Genomic DNA, 19,842 nt, shown 5'->3' with positions numbered 1-19,842 from the left:
TGGATATTCACCCACTCGGGGTTTGAGCGGTGTGCGGCGCGCACGCATGAGGTTATCCAAACGAATAGCAAGATCCATTAGTTGACTGAGAGATTTTCCGTCATCCCGGCAAGCAAGTTCCCCCTGCAGATCTGAATTGAGCCCCTTGCGGTAGAGTAATCTCAACGGATCATCCCTCCAGCCCGTCTGTGCCGCGAGAGTGCGGAAGGTGAGAGTGTAATCCAACGCGGAGGATCCTCCCTGACGTAAAGACAATAGCAGCTCGCCCGGTTCCTTTCCGCCAGCAGGATGCTCAAAGACCTCTCTGAATTGGGCGAGGAAGTTGTCGTAAGAGGGGAAAGCAAGATTTCCTCCTGCCCAAAGCGCTGTCGCCCATTCCAGGGCCCTTCCAGTCAGCAACGAACATATGAAAGACACACGGGCGTCGTCATTGTTAGAAAAGAGGTTGGGTTGTTGATTTATATACAGAGTGCATTGTAGCAGGAACCCTTTACATGTTGCCGATGAGCTATCGTATTTATCCGGAAGGGATAGGCGAGGATTATTGGAAGATGTACTCACACTAGGAGACGGTTGAACTGGAGGTGCAGCGGGTTGAGCAGCAGCGGCGGATTGAGTTGAGAGAGCCCGCATGGATCTCACCAGTTCCTCGGTAAGTGTGGTTAATTTCTCAAGCTGCCGTTGATGGGTTACCAGAATTGAAGCTTGATTGGAGACCTCTGTGGTTAGTTGATGCATGGCTGCTGGATCCTTTGCTGGCGAAGTCTTCTGTGATGACGAGGCAGAGACATTCGGATCCATGTGCAGATACTTTATTGGAACACACAAATAAACAGTAAACAGACACGGTAATGCAGAAGCACCCAGGGGAAGTCCAGAACTCGTAGTCGATAACAGGCAAGGGTCGGGGCAGGCAGCAAACGTTCATAAAAATGTCCTTGGAAACGGGCTAAGATCTAGAACCAGGAAATACTTGTGAAAGGCTGTAGAATGCTCAGAGTTGTACGCCGTGGCAGAAACAAGACTTTGCAGGGAACAGAAGGGAGCGGGGTCCTGATAAAGGGAAGTTGAGTGAGAACAGGTGGCAGTGATGATGAGGATCAGACAGGGATGGAAGGTGATGAGTGTGATGAGTTCTAGAATTCAGGGGAGAGTGATCTAGAGAAACCAGGAGGTGGCGTTGTTGAGCGCACCATGACAGCTGTGAGGAATAACAATAATGAAAAAAGTACCTCAGAAGTGCGGGTATATCGAGGAGCAAGCTGAGGAATACTGTAAGTTTTTTTTTTCTTCTCACGTGAATCGGGTTTCTGTTTTTGATGAATGAACGGCAGAGATGCGCGCTGTTTACAACAGCTCGCAAAAAGACAGTTTAAATTTAAATTGCGTCTCTGTGTGAATGAATGATGATGTTTTACCAAACTGCATTGCTGTACTGAGTTGATTAAAAATCGACAGAAATATGTTGAAATAAAATGTAGGCTATTTGTATAAGCAACGTTTTAAACTGAAAATTAACATTTATATGCCCTAATATTTCATAAAAACAACGTTACAGTAAGGCGTTTCTGTTTGTGTATGAATGTTTCGGTTTTAGCAAACTGTATTGCTACACTCAGTAAATATCGACTAAAATATGTTGAAATAAAATGTATTTGTATAAGCAACGTATTAAACTGCAAATTAACATTTATATTTCTTATAATAAAAATGAAAGACCTATGTTACAGACATATGAAAGACAACATTTCGTTGATTAGTTTTGGATAGATTATACATTTTTAATGTAAAATATCTATCCATCCATCCATCTTCTACCGCTTATCCGGGGCCGGGTCGCGGGGGCAGCAGTCTAAGCAGGGATGCCCAGACTTCCCTCTCCCTAGACACTTCCTCCAGCTCTTCCGGGGGGACACCGAGGCGTTCCCAGGCCAGCCGGGAGACATAGTCTCTCCAGCGTGTCCTAGGTCTTCCCCGGGGTCTCCTCCCGGTGGGACATGCCCGGAACACCTTCCCGGGAAGGCGTCCAGGAGGCATCCGGAAAAGATGCCCGAGCCACCTCAACTGACCCCTCTCGATGTGGAGGAGCAGCGGCTCTAATCTGAGCTCCTCCCGAGTGACCGAGCTTCTCACCCTATCTCTAAGGGATCGCCCAGCCACCCTGCGGAGAAAGCTCATTTCGGCCGCTTGTATCCGGGATCTTGTCCTTTCGGTCATGACCCACAGCTCATGACCATAGGTGAGAGTAGGAACGTAGATTGACTGGTAAATCGAGAGCTTCGCCTTGCGGCTCAGCTCCTTCTTTACCACGACAGACCGGTACAGGGACCGCATTACTGCAGAAGCTGCACCGATCCGCCTGTCAATCTCCCGTTCCATCCTTCCCTCACTCGTGAACAAGACCCCAAGATACTTGAACTCCTCCACATGAGGCAGGAGCTCTCCACCAACCTGAAGCGAGCAAGCCACCCTTTTCCGACTGAGAACCATGGCCTCGGACTTGGAGGTGCTGATTTTCATCCCAGCCGCTTCACACTCGGCTGCAAACCGTCCCAGTGCATGCTGGAGGTCCTGGTCTGATGAGGCCAACACGACAACATCATCCGCAAAGAGCAGAGATGAAATCGTGTGGTCCCCAAACCCGACCCCCTCCGGCCCCTGGCTGCGCCTAGAAATTCTGTCCATAAAAATTATGAACAGAACCGGCGACAAAGGGCAGCCCTGCCGGAGTCCAACACGCACCGGGAACAAGTCTGACTTACTGCTGGCAATACGAACCAAGCTCCTGCTCCGGTCGTACAGGGACCGGATAGCCCTTAGCAAAGGGCCCCGGACCCCATACTCCCGGAGCACCCTCCACAGGCCGCCGCGAGGGACACAGTCGAATGCCTTCTCCAAATCCACAAAGCACATGTAGATTGGTTGGGCAAACTCCCATGAGCCCTCCAGCACCCTGTAGAGGGTATAGAGCTGGTCCAGTGTTCCACGACCGGGACGAAAACCACACTGTTCCTCCTGAATCCGAGGTTCTACTATCGGCCGGATTCTCCTCTCCAGTACCCTGGCATAGACTTTCCCAGGGAGGCTGAGAAGTGTGATCCCCCTATAGTTTGAGCACACCCTCCGATCCCCCTTCTTGAAAAGAGGGACCACCACCCCGGTCTGCCAGTCCAAAGGTACTGTCCCCAACCGCCACGCGATGTTGCAGAGGCGTGTCAGCCAAGACAGCCCCACAACATCCAGAGACTTGAGGTACTCAGGGCGGATCTCATCCACCCCCGGTGCCTTGCCACCGAGGAGTTTCTTGACTACCTCGGTGACTTCAGCTTGGGTGATGGATGAGTCCGCCTCCGAGCCCTCAGCCTCTGCTTCCTCAATGGAAGACGTGACGGCGGGATTGAGGAGATCCTCGAAGTATTCCTTCCACCGTCCGGTGATATCCCCAGTCGAGGTCAACAGCTGCCCACCTCCACTGTAAACAGCGTTGGTAGGGCACTGCTTCCCCCTCCTGAGGCGCCGGACGGTTTGCCAGAATCTCTTCGAGGCCGACCGATAGTCCTTCTCCATGGCCTCACCGAACTCCTCCCAGGCCCGAGTTTTTGCCTCCACAACCACCCGGGCTGCAGTCCGCTTGGCCCGTCGGTACCCATCAGCTGCCTCAGGAGTCCCACAAGCCAGCCAGGCCCGATAGGACTCCTTCTTCAGCTTGACGGCATCCCTTACTTCCGGTGTCCACCACCGGGTTCGGGGATTGCCGCCTCGACAGGCACCGGAGACCTTACGGCCACAGCTCCGAGTGGCCGCGTTGACAATGGAGGTGGAGAACATGGTCCACTCGGACTCAATATCTCCAGACTCCCTCGGGATCTGGTCGAAGCTCTGCCGGAGGTGGGAGTTGAAGATCTCTCTGACAGGAGATTCGGCCAAACGTTCCCAACAGACCCTCACAGTACGTTTGGGTCTGCCGAGTCTGTCCAGCTTCCTCCCCCGCCATCGGATCCAACTCACCACCAGGTGGTGATCAGTTGACAGCTCCGCCCCTCTCTTCGCCCGAGTGTCCAAGACATACGGCCGGAGGTCGGATGAAACGACCACAAAGTCGATCATCGACCTCCGGCCTAGGGTGTCCTGGTGCCATGTGCACTGATGGACACCCTTATGCTTGAACATGGTGTTCGTTATGGACAAGCTGTAACTAGCACAGAAGTCCAATAACAGAACACCACTCGGGTTCAGATCAGGGGGGCCGTTCCTCCCAATCACGCCCCTCCAGGTGTCACTGTCGCTGCCCACGTGGGCGTTGAAGTCCCCCAGTAAAACGATGGAGTCCCCAGTCGGAGCACTTTCCAGCACCCCTCCCAGAGACTCCAAGAAGGCCGGGTACTCTGCACTGCCGTTCGGCCCGTAAGCACAAACGACAGTGAGAGACCTATCCCCGACCCGAAGGCGTAGGGAAGCGACCCTCTCGTTCACCGGGGTGAACTCCAACACATGGCGGCTGAGCTGGGGAGCTATAAGCAAACCCACACCAGCCCGCCGCCTCTCACCATGGGCAACTCCAGAGTGGTGAAGAGTCCATCCTCTCTCGAGGAGTGTGGTTCCAGAGCCCAAGCCGTGCGTGGAGGTGATCCCAACTATCTCTAGTCGGAATCTCTGAACCTCACGCACAAGCTCAGGCTCCTTCCCCGCCAGAGAGGTGACATTCCATGTCCCTAGAGCTAGATTCCACGTCCAGGGATCAGGTTGTCTAGGCTCCCGCCTTCGACTGCCGCCCGATCCACTTAGCACCGGCCCCTTACGGTCCCTCCTGCAGGTGGTGGGTCCACGGGAGGGTGGCCCCACGTCACTCCTTCGGGCTGAGCCCGGCCGGACCCCATGGGGGGAGGCCCGACCACCAGGCGCTCGCATACGAGCCCCAACCCCGGGCCTGGCTCCAGGGTGGGGCCCCGGCTGCGCCATACCGGGCGACGTCACGGTCCTCCTTTTTTTGGGCATCATAGGGGGTTTTGAACCGCTCTTAGTCTGACCCGTCGCCTAGGACCTGTTTGCCTTGGGAGACCCTACCAGGGGCATATAGCCCCAGACAACATAGCTCCTAGGTTCATTCGGGTACTCAAACCCCTCCACCACGGTAAGGTGGCAGTTCAAGGAGGGGATGTAAAATATCTGCCACCTCAAATAAGCTTTTGTTTGCCAATATTTGCTTATGTTAAATATGTAAAATATCTGCCACCTCAAATAAGCTTTTGTTTGCCAATATTTGCTTATGTTAAATATAATATGTTTTGTCAAAAATAAAGTTATCAAATAATCAATCAAATCCTTAACTTTGAAATATGTATGATAAAATGTATACTTTAGTTTTTACAAAGAAAGATTACACTTGAATTGTTGTTGTAATTGTAACCTTTTTAATCAAAAAATATATTTACAAGGTAGATCTAAACAAACTATTAAAAGGTAAATATAAGCCTTTTCTTTAAATAACTTTTATTGTGTTTTATTATTGACAAATTTGGGGAGAGGATAAATATTCCAAAACTGAAAATACTTCAGTAATTAAACAGATGCTTCCAACTGTTGCTCTTGCATTCTTGTGGCTCAGTGACTCACCTGAATGAATGGCTAATTATGTATGCAGGCCCCATTGTCTCCTCAGGTGTGAACCACTATATATGCATGACCGTTGACGCCCACTCCGCATATGGCCTTTCCAAACAGAAAGTGCTTTGCAAAATTCAAATCAATGTATTGTGTTGTGTGAATGATAAGGCAGGGTGATTTTCACTTCATTTTGAAGAAAAAACACTAGGCGATGACATCTTTTAGACAAAAGTCATATTGGCACATATTTGGAATGTGTTTTATGGCCTTATTTTAGAAACTTTATTTTTTATTTTTTTCAATAACCATGCATAAACATTATTCTCTCAAAAATGCAGACATGTACATTCTTGTTGCTCACATTTCATGGTAGCCCTGTTTGTGCTAAATAGTGTGTAATTTTTTTTTGCCATTAACCCTCTGGGGTCTGAGCGGTTTTCTGGGCCCTTGAGATGTTCTGACATGCCCTGACATTTGTGCTTTTTTTCAGTTGCTTATAAACATATTAATGGCAAAGGTGTAAATTCACTCTATAAAGCACAAACAGGGCTACCATAATATGTGAGCCACGTGTATGTACATGTTTTCATTTTTGAGAGAATAATGTTTATGCGTGGATATTGAAAAAACTAAAAACTAAAATTTCTGAAATAAGGCCACAAAACACATAGTAAATATGTGTCAATAAGACTTTTGACTAATGGATGTCGTCGCCTATAGTATTTTCTTCAAAATTATGTGAAAATAGTCTTGCTTTATCATTCAAATAAAACCATACATTGATTTAAATTGATGTAAAACATCGTATGTATGCGAAGGGGCGTGAACGAGGAGTGGTTTACACCTGAAATTACAATGTCCCATCCCACTCTGCATAATGACTCTGCATAATGACTCTGTATAATGATGAGCCATTCACACAGGTGTGATAACTGACTGAGCCACAATGCAAGGGCAAAAGATATATTTAGAAGAAGACTTATATTGACCATTTAAGATTTTGCTTACATCTATCTTGTAAATATGTTTTGCTATTTTATTAAAAAGGTTACAATTACAACAATAATTACAATTTCAACAATATTTCAAGTGTACTCTTTCTTTGTAAAAAAAAAAAGATTATAGGCCTACATTTTATCTGTATTCATTAGTTTGAATATAATCAACATTGGAACAGCTAACATCTTAGTTGATGACTTTATTTTTGACAAAATTAGTATACAGTACAGTAAAAACTATACCCAAATCTAGTCAACAAGATGTTGTCTTTCATATTTCGCCTGACTGTAACGTTGTTTTCATGAAATATTAGGGCATATTGTTCATTTGCAGTTTAATACGTTGCTTATACAAATAGCCTACATTTTATTTCAACATATTTCAGTCGATTTTTACTCATTATAGCAATACAGCAATACAGTATAGCAATACAGTTTGCTAAAACATCATCATTCATTCACACACGCGATTTAAATTTAAACTGTCTTTGCCAGTTGTGGTAAACAGCGCGCATCTCTGCCGTTCATTCATCATAAACAGAAACCCACGTGAAGAACGTGAGAAGGAAAAAACACTTACTAGTATTCCTTAGCTCGCTCCTCGATATACCCGCACTTCTGAGGGACTTTTTCCATTATTATTATTATTCCTCACAGCGCTGCGAGATGGTGTAAACAAGTAATGTTCTGAATAAACTTGTGTTTCTCGAGCTGATATGGGGGCGTTCACAGGATTGCGTGGATTGCCTCAGTAATTTGCGTTTGAATAGCGCGCGCTCTCCGTAGGCGGAGTCACATTACATTTGAATCAGCTGTAATGAGCTCGACTGGAATCGCTCTCTTTTAATACAGATTTCACAAGATGAGAATATTTGTTTTTTATATAAATTACTTCATTTAAAAGAAGAGAATTCAAGCTTCATGCCTGTGTGTCTGTATGCCTGTTTGACTAAGTATTCGCTGAGTTACAGTTCATTTTCGGACGCGTTTCAGAATGGACTACACTGGCAGAGAGAAGGCAGAACTCGCATCACGTTTATTTTTCTTTATTTGGCAAAAAGCACAACACTTTGTTTTTATTGTGAGTATACACAAAAATAATACACATTTAACAGAATCGATTGATGTATGAAACTTGTTTTGTAAAATCAAAGTCAAAAGAGTATTTCAGGTCTCAATTCAACTCATAAGGAAAAAAGCGAGCAGATCACGCCGGCGTGATCTCCGACCTCTAAGGGTTAATATGTTTATAAGCAACTGAAAAAAGCAAAAATGTCAGGGCATGTCAGAACATCTCAAGGACCCCAAAAACACCTTAGACCCCAGAGGGTTAAACTTTCCCCATTTATTGTATGTCATTATGTCAGTATCAGTATTTGCTTTCTACCATGCACAAATAAAAATGTCACTGAACTTTTGCTGTGTAATTGTAACAATGAGCACTCAAACACACCAAACCAACAATTACTAAAAACACACACAAAAACTGATTTTGCACGGGTATTTTGCACTAGTAACTCTAAAAGTATTTTCTCATTTCAGCTGTCACTCTGTGGGATAAGAAATCATTGAGAGAAGATTTGGACAGTCGTCCACAGCCCAGGACAGATGTGAAGTTCAGTACCTCCGACTCTCTCTCCAGTAAGTCCAGTCTCCTGGATGTGAGTGCTTCCCTGAAGGCCAGCTTCTTGGCAGGGCTGGTGGAGGTGGGAGGATCTGCCAAGTTCCTGCGTGACACCAAATCCTCAAACCAACAGTCCAGAGTTACAATGTATTACAGTGAAACCTCTAGATTCGAACAGCTCACTATGACTCAGCTGGGACAGATCACCTACCCTCCGGTCTTTGACCAGAAAACTGCAACTCATGTGGTCACAGGTGTTCTATACGGAGCTCAGGCCATCATGGTGTTTGATCGGACATTTACAGAAGAGGAAGACAAGCAGGAGATTGAGGGAGAACTGAATATCATGGTCACGAATATTTCTCAATTTTCCATTGAGGGACAAGGAGCTGTAGATATGACAGATGCTCAAAAGAAAGTGGCTGAGAATATTGCCTGCACATTTTATGGTGACGTCCGCCTTGATCAAAACCCCACCACTTTCAGAGAGGCCCTAGAGGTGTACAAGAAGCTCCCCACTATACTGGAGAAGAATCCACAGAGTGCAGTTCCAATAAAAGTCAATCTCTATCCTCTTTCTCTACTGGATACAAAAGCAGCTCAGTTGGAGAGAGAAATTAGCACAAGTCTGATTTCCAACACTGAAGATATAATAGAGGGGCTGGGAGAAGTAGAGAGGACATGCAACGATCTCTCCAGAAAAACACTGGTAAATGTTTTTAAAGACATCAAAGAGAGGCTCCATTTATTTCAGGGCTCTCTTAGCACTTACAAAATGGTGCTCCTGAAAGCAGTGGCCAGGGTCTTGCCTGCTATACGAGGAGGAGAGAAGGAGCTAAATTCATTGGAAGACATCCTGAAGATCCACTACAGCTCCCCCTTTAATGCTAGCATGCTTAACCAGTGGTTAGAACATGGAAAGGCTGAACTTAGGCGCTTGAGTTCTCAAACCATGAGGCTGGAGGAAATCGATACTGTAGACTCAAACCGTCTCAACACCATCCTCCTTGATCCTAATATTGATGTTGTGGTGTGCTTGACCTTCACATCTCTGAAGTATGAAGACCCAGACCTTTCAGCCATGAAGAAGTTTCTGGAATCTGATGAGTTTAAAGGGCTAGATGTGGGAATGAAACACAATTCTAGCACATTATCATCTGTCAGAAAGTGGTTCACCGATCGTGCTATCATCTCAAAGATGAGAAAGAACTTATCTGTTTTAAGAATTTTTTTTGAGGCTAATAAAGATGAAAAAAGATATCGATTCATTATTTCTGCCATCTCTGATCCCTCCAATCCTGGCTCCTCTATCTATCTGTATGAATCAGGGAACCTGACGGACACACAGTTCCAGCCCGTGTCCAAGCCTCCTCCACTAATAGTGATGAAGATCCTGGAGCGCGGTGTGACCCTGAAACTGCAGAAGTCCCCAACTGGAGAAACTGTGCAGTTCAGAGTGGAGTACCAGCAGGTGAAAGCAGATTCTGGTGCTGAGGAACAGTGGATTATCATAAACACCGCTGATGAAGTCTTTAATCTGACTGGATTGGAGTCTGGAAAGCAGTACTCGATCCGCTACAGGATAGTGGGTAAAGTGGGAGTGAGTGAAGCCAGTGACACTATCGGCCCCATACCGTCTTCAGGTAAGTGTTATATGCACTTTTTTTTTTTTTTGCATTAATCTTTATCTTTTAAAAAAGATTTATATTTCGCTTCATTCTCAGTCAATGTTTGCATTGACAACCATATTTCCTAACATGTGTGGCTATAATTAAATGTGTAACATGTTGTAAAGTGTTTCCCACTTGACTGTATATATGAACGTATTATTTCCTTTGTTCATGTTGTTACAAATAGTCCTTATAGACGCAGAGTATAGTGTGTATTTGATGTCTAATGTAGGCTAGTGTACTTAATCATATGACATTCACAATAAACAATACAAAGCCTTGAACAAGTGACACGTACATTTCTCTGTATGAAAACCAATAGGACATTTAAAACCCTCTGGTGCTCCTCATTTGGGAGTCACTCTTATTCTCTTCGTGGTCAAAAGTGACCAGACACCTGAATTTTTTTTTTATTTTGTCAAATTTGTAAAATGTAAAATTGTATTTTGAGAGGATTTGATGGTAATTATTCATGTTTATGCAATAATTATGGTCTATTTTTGCCATTGAAAATAATTTAAAAACAAATTCAAATCATTTTAAATATTTTTTCAATTAATGCAGTATTTCAGATTAATAGAGACTAGGCCTTTTAAATCAATTTTTGAAGGCAGATTAGCGCCATCTGTTGTCATTTCATGGTGTTACCACAAGATGCCTGTATAGCTCTCTATGGAGAGGCTTGTGAATTCTTTAGTAGTTTTTGGACAAAATTACTTACTTTTAAGATGTGGATTTGAATTATTATTTTTTTTTAAAGAAATTCTCAAATAATACTTTTTTTAATGTCGATTTGAAGTGTACAAGTTTTTGCATTATCATAACTATAGCCAAACCTGAATACAGAGACATTTTGTTACACATAACAATAAAATAAAAATGTAACAAAAATAAACAGGAATGCTCAGTAGCGGTTTTAGGCACGGGCGAACCGGGCAATCGCCCGGGGCGGCATTTTTGGGGGGGCGGCGCCGCCGGCACGAGCAAAAAAAAAAAAAAAAAAAAAAATCTGCGCCGCGAAACAGTTTTCTATTATCTATCATTTCACTGTGTGGGGAATTAGCAAATTTGCGCCCCCTGAAGCTGCAGGCGCCCTTTGCTTACTAAGAAGATGCCGTGCACAGAAGCTGTTTGTTTGAGAAGGGGAAAAGGGAGGGGGCGCGGCGGAGGCGCGGGCGCTGATGACAGTTCACCTCTGGGTCTCTCCCAAATGGAACGGACAAGGAGGGGGATCCATATAGTTATCTAAGTCAGTCACACCTCGACTTTCTTCCAAATAACGCACATTTCATTCATAATATTATAAATACAGGCCTCTATATTTCCTGCACATTTTTGTTTTTCTGAATGGTCTGAATGGCTAATAAAAATAGGTCATACAAAACCATTACTTGGTCACCACCACCAAGGTGAATTGGTTTAGTCTTGACTTCTGGTCGTGACTCGTGAGTGTCAGTTGGTATGGGGGGGATCAGGGGAAATCTGTTGATTGTCGATGTCAAGCGCCAAATAAGAGATGGACAAGAAAGGTCGACAGCCATCAGGTGCCCAATTTAGAAACGAGCGAAAGATAAAGGTATGCAACTATGTTTTCTTTGTATGATTACGGTATCCATGTCATGAAGGGGCAATTGGTGGGTATAACTCTTATTTGTTAGCCTTTTTCCTATGATTCTTGCTATGCTTAACAATAATTCGGTTTTAACTCAAACACGAGATCTATAATTTCACCATAATATTGTTCTTTGCAATAAAACTGTTACAAGTTCAGTTATTACAATTACACTGCAAAAAATGCTTTTCTTACTTAGTATTTTTGTCTTGTTTCCAGTCCAAATATCAAACATTTCTTAAAGATGCATAACGTTATTTTAACAAAGTGGTAAAATGACATAAGCTATTAAGTCTTGTTTTCAGGGGATTTTTTTTTTATCTCCCCAGAAAACAAGACTTAATATCTTAAAATTGAGTGAAAGACTTAAAATTGAGTTTTTGCTTAAAACAAGCAAAACATGATCCGTCAATGGGGTAAGAAAAATGTGTGTGTGTGTGTGTGTGTGTGCGTGGGTGGATCTGTTTTGCACTATTGATGTTTTAGGCACAAGTGTGACTACATTTTTTATGACCACTTAGCCTGCTCGAACCATGCCCTCAATTTTTTTGTGTGTTCACATTACAAATGCCATAAAAGTCACCAGGTTTCGTACCATTCTGATGAAGCTGTGATTTAAAAATAAAAATAAAACAGACAATTTAACTAAAACAGACCAAAGAGCACCAGATGATATAGCTGACATAAAAATAAAATAAATAAACAACAACAATCATAAACAAAACACACACACAAAAACAAATAATCAACTTAAAACACAAAAACTGTTGACTCTTAAAGGATTAGTTCACTTTAAAAAAAAAAGGTTTTGCTGATAATTTACTCACCCCGATGTCATCCAAGATATCCATGACTTTTATTTCTTCAGTCGAAAAGAAATTAAGGTTTTTGAGGAAAACATTCCAGGATTTTTCTCCATATAATGGACTTCAATGGCAACCAATGGTTTGAAGGTTCAAATGTTCGTCTCAATGCCGCTTCAAAGACTCATCACAACCATTTAGTCGAGAAATAAGAGTCTAATCTAGAGAAACGATCGCCCATAGGGCAGTCCAGGTGTTTGGAGGCATAAGCTGCTGCAATCGCGTCCACTATCCACCTGGACAGGCTTTGTTTCGAAGCGGCGAGACCCTTGGTGCGCCCACCAAACGAAACAAAGAGCTGCTCGGAACGCCTAAAGGCGTGTGATGTAAACTCTCAGCGCCCTGACGGGGCATAAGAGGTTTTCACTGCCCTCGCTATCGGATGCTGGCAGAGCCGACAGGGAGAAGATCTGCGCCCCAAAGGGGGTGCCAATCGCTTTGGGGATGTAACCGTGTCTCGGTTTGAGGATGACTTTGGAGTCATTCGGTCCGAACTCGAGACATGCGGGGCTAACAGACAGCGCGTGCAGATCCCCCACATGTTTTACTGAAGACAGAGCTATCAGAAAAATGGTTTTAAACGAGAGGTATTTCAAATCCACGGATTCTAGTGGTTCTAGGGGAAAACCTTCAGGGCCTCCAGGACCAAGGACAGATCCCAAATAGGAACCGAGGGGGACCGCGGGGGGTTCATTTGTCTGGCTCCTCTGAGGAAGCGGATGATAAGCTCGTTCCTTCCAATTGCACGGCCGTCTCTGCGAACGCTGCAATAGCCGCAACATACACTTTGAGCGTGGAGGGGGACCTGCCCTTGTCCAACAGCTCTTGTAGGAAGGAGAGCACCCGTGGAACCCCGCATGTACATGGATCCAGGCTCTTAATAGTGCACCATTTAGAGAACACAGACCATTTAGACGCGTAGAGCCTTCTCGTGGAAGGAGCTCTAGACTGCATGATCGTGTTTACGACCCCTTCTGGCAAGTCAACGGGTATCCGTTGATTATCCACGCATGCAGAGACCAGCGCTCTGGATGGGGATGCCACCGGCTTGAGAGAGGAGATCTTTTCTCACCGGGATCGGCCATGGGGCTAAGTGCGACAGCCTCACTAACTCTGGGTACCAGATTTGGTTCTCCCATCGCAGGGCTACGAGAAGCACTGAGTGGTGTGTTTCCCTGATTCTCTTGATGACCTGTGGTAACAGGGAGATTGGAGGAAAAGCATACAGCGGGCGGTTGGGCCAGGTTTGGGCCAGCGCGTCCTCGCTCTTTGAGAAAAACGTCGGGCAGTGAGCGTTGTCTCCTGACTCAAAGAGGTCGACTTCCGCCCTGCCGAATAGGCGCCAGAGTAACTGGACTGTCTGAGGGTGCAGAGACCATTCTCCCGGGGGAATGATGTCTCTTGACAGTCTGTCTGGGCCGACGTTCAGATGGGTTAGGGTTAGCCGGCACGTGCGCGGCTCTCAGCGAGCGCAACGAGTGATGAGCCCACACGAGAAGGCGTTGTGTCAGATTGCAGAGGTTCCTGGATCTGACACTGCCCTGTCAGTTCACATAGGACACCACTGACATGTTGTCCGAGCGGACTAGCACATGGTGATCCCATATGTGTGCGAGGAAGCGCATGAGCGCGTTCTCGACCGCTATCATCTCCAAACAGTTTATGTGGAGGCATTTCTCCTGGTCTGACCACAGGCCAAAGACCGGTTTGCCCTCGAAAAGAGCGCCCCAACCTAAGTTGGATGTGTCCGTCGAGATAACTTTGCGGTGCGAGGCGGCTCCCATTGTTACTCCCTGCTGGTACCAGTCGGCCGCTAACCAGGGCTTCAGTGCTGAAATACGCAGTATTTCGCATACGCATCGCATACGCATACGCAGTAGACCCAGCTGAAGCACTGCTGCAGCTGATGCCATACAACCCAGCATCCTCTGAAATGTTTTGAGAGGTGTGGTGCTGCCCGACTGGAAAGACACAGCCAGGTGTCAGATACAGCGCGCGCGCTGTGTCAACAGTCGGGCCGCCAATGCCACAGAGTCCAGTTCCAAACCCAGAAAAGAGGTTGACTGACTGGGCAGTAATGAGCTCTTGGTCCAGTTGACCATGAGACCCAGGCTTTCCAGGTAGCTGAGAAGCACTGTTCTGTGAGCGATAAGTTATTCCTCTGACTGTGCTAGAATCAGCCAATTGTCCAAATAGTTTAAAATTCGCATTCCCTGACCTGTCAGGGGAGCGAGAGCCGTGTCCATGCACTTCGTGAATGTACGGGGTGCCAAAGACAGGCCGAACAGCAGGACGGTGTACTGATATACCTGACCGTCAAAGGCGAATCTCAAGAATGGCCTGTGACGGGTTATTATCTGTATCTGAAGTAAGCATCTTTCAGATCGAGGGAGATGAACCAGTCTCTCGGGCGAATCTGCACAAGGATCTGCCTGGTTGTGAGCATTTTGAACGGTCTTCTCATAAGAGCTTTGTTCAAACATCTCAGATCCAAAATCGGTCTGAAAGCTCTGTCCTTCTTGGGAACGAGGAAATAATGGCTGTAAAAGCCTGACTCGCTCAGAGAAGGGGGTACCGGTTCTATAGCCCCTTTGCACTGAAGTGTCGCTATTTCTGCCCGAAGTAGATGTGCTACTTTCCCCGGCGTCGGGGGCGAAATGTTTGTTAGTATGTGTGAGCGCTCGAGGGCGGGCACAGGACTTACATTTGAAACATGACCGGTAGTAAGAGGCTGTGTAACAGAGCGGGCAGTGAGTAGGTGTGGGCACAGGGGTGTGGACATGTGACCTACTTCTAACACTCGAGCGGCTTTTGCCCGCTTTATGAGAGTGGGCTCTGTGAGAGACACGGGATTTATAGTGCTTGTGTGTAGGGGTGAACACAGAAAAGTGGGCACATTTACTACACTTGAAACACATGCGGCGTGAGCCGTACAACCAGACATTATACTCCTTTTTGAGATTTTTCAGTTTTTTTTTTAATTTTCTGAGTCGCTGTGATAACGGCAGTTGTGTGCAGGCGAGCGGGTTGATTTACCGGCTTGTTGGCTGCGAGGTAAACATCTGCAGTAGCCATGACAACGGGGACTGACAGAGCATTTTTTTTTGTTTTTTTTTGGGGGTGCCGTAAAGACGGTGTTTGGGTGCAGGCAGGCGGGTTATATAACGCGCTTGTTGGTTGCAAAATACACGTCTGCAGTCGCCTTTTTAAGGGGACTGACAGAGCGAAATGCTTTGACGGCTCATATGTTTAGACGCTCAAAAATACTCAAGCACCATCCTGTGAACAGCATAACTTTTATCTGCCATCAGACCCGGATTCGAATACGGGTCTCTGGCGCGAAAAACTAAGTTTCTGCCACTGAGCCACAGGGGGAGAACACATAAGCTTTCGGTAGCGCGAGCATATAAGAGAGCGTCATGTTATGTGTCAGCGTTCGTTTGCAGGCGTGCGTGTATTATAACAGGCACGTTTACTGCAATATTAGTATTTACAGTCACCTGAACTTAGAGGGGACTGAGAAATGTGTGAGAATTGAAGGTTGGTCAGGCTTGGCAGGACTAAAACACTCTCTCTTCCTCCTTTCCGGCCTTTCGCCGGTGAGTGACGCGTGCGAACGGGGCGGGGTAGCTTTCTTGTAAAGTAAAGGAAGGTAGCCCGCGACCGTCCGTTTCTGACATCCCTTGTGAGTGGCGTCGTGGCTCGAACAGAGGGGGAGAGCGCGTGTTTTGCGTCAGTGTTAGTTTGCAGGCGTGCATGTAATATAACAGGCTTGTTAACTGCAATAATGGTATTACCAGTGACCTGAGCTAAAGAGGGGACTGAGAAATATGTGAGAACTGGAGGTTGGTCCAGCCTCGACGGGACTAAAACACTCTTTTCTCCTTTCGCCAGCGGGGTAGCTTTCTTGTAACGTAAAGTTTTTTGACATCCCTTGTGAGCGGCGCCATAGCGCGGCTCGAACAGAGGGGGAGCGCGAGGAATCTAGCTCAGACGGTCCGCTTCTGCCAACCCTTGTGAACGGCGCAGCTTGCGCGGCTCGAACAGAGGGCGAGAATGCGAGGAGGCTAGCCCCGTGACCGTCCGCTTCTAACGTCCCTTGTGAGCGGCGCAGTTGCGCGGCTCGAACAGAGGGAGGGAGAGAGCGGGGAGAGAGGTGCGAGGCATTTGAAACAACGCCTCGGAGGAAATTTCTCTTTTAGACAGAATGTGTGTCGCAGCAGATAAAGGATATGACGCCGGATAGCGTAGCAGGCACGGCAGGCTGAAGGCAACGAAGATGACCGGCTTCTCCAGGCGCTGTCCTAAGCTTGCTGGTCGCTGAATTCAACGGTGGCGGCTTCTCTCAGAGTCCAGCGATGCGTAGAGCTTCGGTGAAGACATGAAAATCAGATTTCCTGCCTGTGACCCCTTCCTTTATACACGCTAGCCACACCCATTCTAACGGTTAGAGGGGTGTGGAGGCCGCGAAGCGCCCCCACTGGGCGTGACGTCACACGGGGCTCATTGGTAGAATGCAGCAGTTGCCGCAGGACAGCCAATGAGCACGCTTATGCAGCCTGCTATGGTCTGCTGGGTGCCGCACTGCGTTGACAATTAATACAAAATTAAGGATAATTTTTTGGCTTCAGATCTCGAGAAAAGACAACTTAACCCGTAGCGTAAGCTAGCTTACGCAATCCGAGAGAACCTCTCGTAAGAGAACTCCCACCACCATTTCTACTAGTGCTTACCCGAACCCTCTGAGCGTCCCATACGCTCGTATAACACCAAAACACAACAGAAATTCACAAAAGACATCAATTGTATTCGCTCGCTGTAATCCAAATCTTTAGAATCCATACTGCGACTGACACATCGTCATATGAACGACTTTTGGTGGCACTTTTGACATTTTCACAATAAATAAATGATTGTGATTACACTTGTCTGTCTGTTATGTTTTTCTTCATAACGTTACGTAGTTTGAAGAAATGGTTATGTGTTAGGTGTAGCGGCCTAACCTAGCAGCTCAAAACATCTTTTTAATGCTATATTGTTTCTAAAATTGTAATTTTCCAAATTCCGCCACATCTCTGTTCATTACGTTTTATTCTGTTTAAATTCTGTATAAAAAGGGCATGTTTAGGTAAAAGGAAAATTATACAGATATCTTTATGCTATGGAAGATTTGTAAATATGTGACGTTCTGTAGCTGTAAAAGCGTAATAACGCTATGTTTAAATGTTGCAGATACGTCCACATTATACATTTTAGCATCTATCCACATGTACAAAAAACATACGTATTAATACCTACGTATTAACAGTGGAACCAGGCTGTTCAATGATAAAATGAGAAAGACAAGAACAGATTCAATATTTTAGCAGATTAAATCTTAATATACTGTATGAATTAGTTCACCGCATCATGACAGCAATATTACAGACAACACAACTCACCGTATTCTCTGTTGCCAGCTTGTCTTATTGCAAATACTTGATAGAGTTGAACGTGCTTTAAGCCAATAATTAAAACCAGTATATCTGACATTAAATCCCCATACTCTGTGACTTTAAGTAGACACTATTGATGACAGCAATGCATTTATGAACATGAAGGAAACTTTTGATAGTTACTGTTACAATCACACATTTAAATACTGCTGATCCTATTGATGCCAAAAGTTGAATGAATATCTGCTAACAATATGTTTTTAAGAATTTAAGAGATATGATTTTGTGATATCAGCATTTAAAACCAAACATCAATGATGCATGTTTATGATTTTAATAATTAGAACTAAATGTGGCTTTCATGTATTTACAGAAATTCTCATAATAAGCAGTAGAGTGATTGAAATGATTGAGCATTAGACATGTATTGATCAATTGATGTCTCTTTGAAAAATAATAAAATGGAGGTTTGAGGTTTAATCCAAGTCTTATGAAGCGATATGATTATTCTGTATATGATTAATATGATTAACCATAATTCCTCTGATCAAATCTGTGCTCAGTTCATGTCTACAGAAGCCAAATCAAATATGGTGCCATGTCACTAATATCAAACCCTCAGCAGTGGTTGTGTCAGGATCTGGGCTCAGTAAACAGCAGAGACATCTCTAAATATCTTCTGTGTTGGAGGATTTCTGCATGTGTTAGCAGTGGATGCAGGATCACTTTCTCTCCACATGATAATCACTCTCTTCATGTCTGTTGATTTCCACAGACCCTGTTCCCAAGACCAGGAGCGAGTTCCTTCAATGTAAGTCAGAAAACAAGCAGAGAAACTCACTGATTGTGTTCATGTTCTTCCTGGAGAAGCTGAAAGAACACATGACAGAAGAGTTTTAGAGTTGATCATGTGAATGATGATTACACTGCACTGAGACACTGCTGATATACTGAACATGAAGAGTTCAGAGACATTAAAAGATCAGATTCATGACTCCTGATTTTGATGTGTTTTATCTCCATCAGATTACCGTCAGCTCACTCTGGATCTGAACACAGTGAATAGATACCTCCGTCTGTCTGAGGGGAACAGAGTGATTACTGGCACTTACCTAGAGCGTCAGCCGTATCCTAATCATCCAGACAGATTTGATGAATATCAGGTGTTGTGTAGAAAGAGTTTGAGAGGACGCTCCTACTGGGAGGTTGAGTGGAGTGGTGGTCCACGTGCTGTGCTAATATCAGTGTCATATAAGAGCATCTGCAGGAAGGACGGGGATGAAGAGTGTGTGTTTGGATGGAATGATCAGTCCTGGAGCTTGTGCTGCACTCCCTCCGGTTACTCATTCTGGCACAATAACATAGAGACTAAACTCCCTGTAGAGTCCAGCAGCATTCGTAAAGTGGGAGTGTATGTGGATCCCAGTGCAGGAACTCTGTCCTTCTACAACATCGACGGAGACACAATGAGCCTCCTCCACACAGAGAACACCACATTCACTCAGCCGCTCTATCCGGGGTTTGGGGTTCAGTATGGATCATCAGTGAAACTGTTGATGAATGAGAAAAGCCTGTAGAGAGATTCTACCCATAATGCTTTGAGCTTCATGATAAATCAGTGACAGTGAGATGATGCTCTAGAGTCTCTTATTGTCTCTTCATTACATTAATAACAGCTGAACTTCTGTACCTGAAATATCATGTCAGAATAACTGTGTAATAAACCCTCATATATTCATCAGTGTGTGTGACGGTGTGTGTCTTCCTCATATAGTCATCAGTGTGTGTGACGGCGTGTGTCTTCCTCATATAGACATCAGTGTGTGTGACGGCGTGTGTCTTCCTCATATAGACATCAGTGTGTGTGACGGTGTGTGTCTTCCTCATATAGTCATCAGTGTGTGTGACGGTGTGTGTCTTCCTCATATAGACATCAGTGTGTGTGACGGCGTGTGTCTTCCTCATATAGACATCAGTGTGTGTGACGGTGTGTGTCTTCCTCATATAGTCATCAGTGTGTGTGACGGTGTGTGTCT

General features: G+C 45.3%; 1 protein-coding gene across 1 annotated transcript in view; it reads left to right on the top strand.

The window, feature by feature from the left end:
• LOC308695367 (stonustoxin subunit alpha-like) overlaps nt 1-19,546 on the top strand; it is a 136,865-nt gene extending 117,319 nt beyond the window's left edge. Inside the window, exons 5-7 of the mRNA XM_081373489.1 lie at nt 8,145-9,869; nt 18,582-18,617; nt 18,833-19,546. Coding sequence (XP_081229615.1) covers nt 8,145-9,869; nt 18,582-18,617; nt 18,833-19,383 — 2,312 coding nt within the window. The 3' untranslated portion in view covers nt 19,384-19,546. The remainder of the gene's footprint in view (nt 1-8,144; nt 9,870-18,581; nt 18,618-18,832) is intronic.
• Nucleotides 19,547-19,842: the final 296 nt, after the last annotated feature.

The sequence above is a fragment of the Scardinius erythrophthalmus genome, assembly GCF_964197995.2.
Source record: "Scardinius erythrophthalmus genome assembly, chromosome: 9".
Taxonomy (NCBI): domain Eukaryota; kingdom Metazoa; phylum Chordata; class Actinopteri; order Cypriniformes; family Leuciscidae; genus Scardinius; species Scardinius erythrophthalmus.
Note: the sequence above shows the minus strand (reverse complement) of the source record. Positions and strands in the feature narration are given on the sequence as shown.